Below are 4915 nucleotides of genomic sequence, written 5' to 3' on the forward strand. Positions count from 1 at the left end.
TTTTCTCACACTGAGTTCTTATTTGATCCCCCTGTCTCCTCCTATACTTGATTTGTTTCCCCAATGTTCCTCAAACCCATTTACTATCAACAACTCAGGGACAGTTCTCGCCAGACTGTCAATACCTATTCTTTCAAGGTCTCTGGCTCTGTAGGACAAGTAAGGTTTTGAGCAGCATGCGCAATTCATTTGCAGTCCACTCTGCATAGTCTTTAAAATTAGCAAGCTAGCAGGGAGAAAGAGTAGTGAAACATTGGCGAAAGGCTTTCAAACACAGATGGCTGAGAGGCAAAGGTCTCCTAGCAGAGGAGGCTGGATGACAAACTTTTAGTTCAAGTGCAGTCACGCTGGATGGAGGCGTCTCCAAAGAAGTTGTCCCAAAGCAATCCAATTCCTACCACAGTGGGTCTACAAGGCATAATCCAGGAGAAACAATCATATTTTTTAAGGCCAAAACTACTTTCCTTCAGCAATTGTTAATGGGAGTATCAGAAGATGCAGCAGCATTTTTAACCAAGGCTCAGAGAGAAGCTACTTCCACTCTGAAAGGGAAGCTACACTAGGTTTGCATGGTTCTCCTCTGCACCGAACTCTGTCATCCAAAGTACCATTTTTCCAGAGATGAAGTAACATGGTAATAATGATCTACCTACCTGCAGAACCAGACATACAAAATGCATTCAAGCCCTCCTGCCTTGGAGAATTACACTTAACTGCATTCAATACTCAGCTTGTGCACCGAAACCGTACCAATTTATGAAATGCCTGTTTGAAGTCTTCATTGGACATGGTGTAGATGATGGGGTTGATTAAGGAGTTAAGATATCCCAACCATGTGAAGAAGTCAAAGATGGCCATGTGAAACCAGCAAGCATCTTTACAAATAGGCAACACCAAGGTGATGATGAAGAAGGGCAGCCAGCACACAATGAAGGCTCCTAGAATAACCCCTAAAGTCTTGGTAGCTTTCCGCTCTCTGGCAGCAGTCAGCTTCTTTTTTTCCAGCAGTGCATCAGACACCTTCACTTTGACTTGGTTCATGTACACAGGAGACCCCGTTTCACTAGAAGCCTCCGAAGCCTTGCAGTTTATGGATGTGACTGATGACGTTGAGCCCGGGGAATCTGTTATTAGGTGGGCTCGGGTTAACCTTTTGCCTGTGTTCTTTGGTGTCTGTTTCAAAATCCGAGACCTGGCTTCCACATAGATCCTTCCATAGAGGATGATCAGCAGCAAGGTGGGGAAGTAGAAGGCCCCCACCGTGGAGTAGACGGTGTACAAGATGTGATCCGTGTTCACCACGCAATCGGCCACCTCTTCTTCAGCTTTCGACTGGCGCCAGAACAGAGGGGGCATCGAGATGGAGATGGAGAAGACCCACACCAGGGCAATCATGACAGCCGCCCTCTTGGGAGTCCTTTTAGTAGAGTACTCCACCGCATCGGTAATGGCCCAGTACCTGTCCAGGGCGATCACACACAGATGGAGAATGGAAGCAGTGCAACAAGTGATATCCGAAGAGAGCCAGATGTCACAGACGATCTGGCCCAGGGTCCATTTCCCAGTCACAGTGTACATGGTGCTGATGGGCATGACAAGGATGGACACCAGGAGGTCCGTGACAGCCAAGGAAGCGATGAGATAGTTGGCCGGCGTGTGGAGCTTGCGGCTCTGGTAGACGGTGGCAATGACAAAAGCGTTGGACAGCATGGTGGCCAAGGTGATGAGGGCCAAGACAATGGTCAGCACCACCTTCCAGGAGAGCGGGGTGCCATCTTGGTAGGCGGCACTTTCTTCTGCGCCGCCGCCGCTGCAGTTCCTGCTGTGGTGGTAGGAGTCATTGGTGTGGAACACGTCCACGGAGGCTAGGCAGGGTCTGGGCTGCTCCATGCCTCCACACAGAGGCTCTCGACCGACGGGACTGCCGAGAGGAGGAGGAGGAGGTGGAAGAGGGCAGCGCCCTCACAGCACGCTACATCTCCAGAGAAGCCCGCGCGCCAAATGTGAGCTGGCAGACGGGAGTCTGGGCGGATGTGCGGGGGAGGACATGCGCGCGCGGGGCTCACCCAATGGGGACGCCTCCCGCGCCCGGGCGGAGAGGGTCTCGCGCCGCCGCCATCACGCGCTCGCCCGTCCGCCCACCTTCCTGCCGGCGCCAAGCCGCCGCCTCAGCACGTGCGGGCTTCCAAGCGAGGCCGTCTCTGGTGGTGGCGGCGGCAGCCCATGCCCTGGTGGAGGCGAGGCAGCATCTTCCCACTTTCGCGACGGCAGCGGCGAAGCCGGCGGACGGAGAAGTTGGGAGCGGCGGCGGCGGGAGTAGGAACCCACACGCGGGCTTCTCGGAGGGCGGGAAACGGCGCCACGGGCGGCCAGAAACCTTTTCTCCTCTTCTCCGCGTCTCGCCCAACAACTTTTTCCAAGGGGCGGACGGAAGGAAGGTTGGCGTCAAGGCAACCCCTGTAGGGGGAAATGTTCCCCAGGTCTGTCTCTCTTTCTCTCCCAGCCCAGCAGACGCAGCCGGCGCCTCAGTGAGCGAGAGCAGCGCCAGCCTCGGCTATATATACGCAGCCCGCAGCAGCTCCGCTCCGCTCGGCGCGAGCCCACCTCGACAACTCGTGGCCGCTCTCGCCCAGCTCCGGCTGCCGGCCTCTCGGCCCCGCCCCGCCCCTCTCGCCCCCGAGAGGATCCCGCCGGGTCCTAGCGCCCACCTATCACCACTGCCTCTGGAGGTTCAGCTTCACCCTCGAACCGAAGCGGACTTGCTTGTGATCTCTAGTTTGCCCTGGCTCTTTGCTTGCGCCCTCTGTGGACGCGGACGCCTGACTGGCTGCCAACAGCATGGGGTACCAGCGACATCCAAGGTAGGGCAAAATGATGATGATGGTGTCCAACCACGAAGAGGTCGCTGCCGTTAGATGTGGCGAAATGGCCCCTGGCGTTGATGGCTCCTTCGGCAAACTCGTGCAGGGTAGGTCAATCCACAGCTCCTAGCCGTAGCCCATCGTGGCTAAATGGAGCCTCCAGTGTCAGGAGCAGTGTCACGCGCGGGAGACGTCTGTTGCCCTAACGTGCTGTTTGTGGGTTGCAGGATGCTGGACCCAGATGGGTCCTTTCTCTGATCCAGCCGGGCTACTGTTGTCGTGTCTGGATCGCTCTTTTCTTTTCTTTTCTTTTCTTTTTTGTGCTCCTGCCTGATCCACAGTCCAATTATGTCCTTTGCGCTTTGATGTAAACCAACTTTACCCCGCTGGTTCCGCTGGCTCGACTCCAAGCCCTTCGGCTTTTAATTGGGCAGCTTTGCGAATCGGGCGGCTGCTCTTGCTGTTTTTTTTGAAGGGGGAATTCTCTGAAAGTCTTCCCCGAAGAGCACCGGCTGAATAGGAACTGCTTTTATCTCCAGCCGCGGAGGGTTTGCACTCACGCCGAGTGCCAACGTAAGCATTCCACCTTCCTCTGCCCACCCACCCGCGCTTTGAAATCTGCTGTCTGCAGTCTGATGACAGGCATTTATGGGGACTGGCAGAACCAGAGAGCATGTACCCAGGACAGGAGGTTAATAATACTCCTCGTTCTCTCTTACACGCAACACCCGATCCCCATTATATAAGAGTCTAGGGAGACTTACTTTTGAGTAAGCACGTTTGGGATTCCTCTGTCTTTTCGCTCGCAACCTACTCGGGCGCCGCGCGCCTCACGAGTGGCACTGCCTTGGCTAGAAGGTCCAAGCTCTAAGCTCTCTGCATTCATTAATGTTGACTTCCTCTCATTTTGGGCTGCTTTTGGAGCCCAAGGCGGTTTGCAATGGAAACAAATATATAACAGCAGTTGGCCGTTAGAAACAATTGCGTGGCCGAACGAAGCCGGCGTGCGCGCAGCCGCTCTTTGCGCGCATTTACTCTGAAACCTGGGCCACTGCGCTGGCTGGGGTTTTTCTGCAGCTGTGTGCGGATCGCAACCTCCCTTCGAAGGTGATTGCAACGCACGTGCAGAACCAGGCTTTCCTCCTGAGCTCTGTTCACACGCAGCAACAGTACACGTCTGGCTGAATATCAACAGACTGAGAAAGGCAGGAGGGTTTCTTTCTTGGGTTGCGGGGGGCGTCCAAAAACGCCATGGAACCAAAAAACGCTATGGATCCCCGGGATATCTTCAGCTAGGCTGCCTTTGGCATAAGTAGGAAAGCAATATTTATCGTCGCCTACAAAGTGCTCAAGTGTGTGTGTGTGTGTGTGTGTGTGTGTGTGTGCGCGCGCGCGCGCCAAGCAATCTTCGCTCAGCCCTCCAGATGTTTTGGGACTACAATTCCCATCATCCCTAGCTAACAGGACCAGTGGTCAGGGATGATGGGAATTGTAGTCCCAAAACATCTGAAGGGCCGAGTTTGGGGATGCCTGGGTTAGAGCATAGTGCTGATAACGCCAAGGTTGGAGGATCGATCCCTGCTTGGGGCAGCAGCTGCACATTCCTGCCTTGAAGCGGGTTCGACCAGACGAGCCTCTCTACAATTCTGTGATTCTATGATCCTGTCAGTAAACGCCGGAAGAGCAACAAAAGCGGTGATTATGGAAGCATTTATATTTTTCCACCGCCCGATCTTGGCAGGGAGGGAAACAGCTCGGTGTGCTGACTGCAGAGCCGCCAGCTTTTATGGACTACTCAGACGGTGCTCTTACGCATTTACGAGGTGGGTTTTTTTACAGTCCGAAATGCGATCGTTAAAACATTATAGCACTGAGTCTCGGAAAAAAGGCTGCTCCCTCATCGCGTTTGCTCAGGAGTAACTAACTCCTACCGAGTTCCAGGGAATGCGATTGCACAAGTCCCGAGCTCCTCCCTATAAGCGAAGAAGGGACGGATCTTGGTAGAAGTGGAGAGTTGGAGGTTCGCGGCGGCCAAGTGCCGGCCCGTTCCCACA

At 54.4% G+C, this 4915-nt stretch overlaps 1 protein-coding gene across 1 annotated transcript; it reads right to left on the reverse strand.

Annotated features, from left to right (window-relative positions):
• Nucleotides 1-587: 587 nt before the first annotated feature.
• Nucleotides 588-1890, reverse strand: HTR1B (5-hydroxytryptamine receptor 1B). The gene has a single exon (XM_035110686.2). The coding sequence runs from the start codon at nucleotides 1888-1890 to the stop codon at nucleotides 727-729; it is 1164 nt and encodes a 387-aa protein (XP_034966577.2). The 3' UTR covers nucleotides 588-726.
• Between the last annotated feature and the right edge of the window lie 3025 nt (nucleotides 1891-4915).

Source organism: Zootoca vivipara, chromosome 3, assembly GCF_963506605.1.
Source record: "Zootoca vivipara chromosome 3, rZooViv1.1, whole genome shotgun sequence".
Classification (NCBI taxonomy): domain Eukaryota; kingdom Metazoa; phylum Chordata; class Lepidosauria; order Squamata; family Lacertidae; genus Zootoca; species Zootoca vivipara.

What these genes read in the sequence shown, in the direction of transcription:
- HTR1B (XM_035110686.2), bottom strand. Translation starts at nt 1,890, where the DNA reads ATGGAGCAGCCCAGACCCTGCCTAGCCTCCGTGGACGTGTTCCACACC.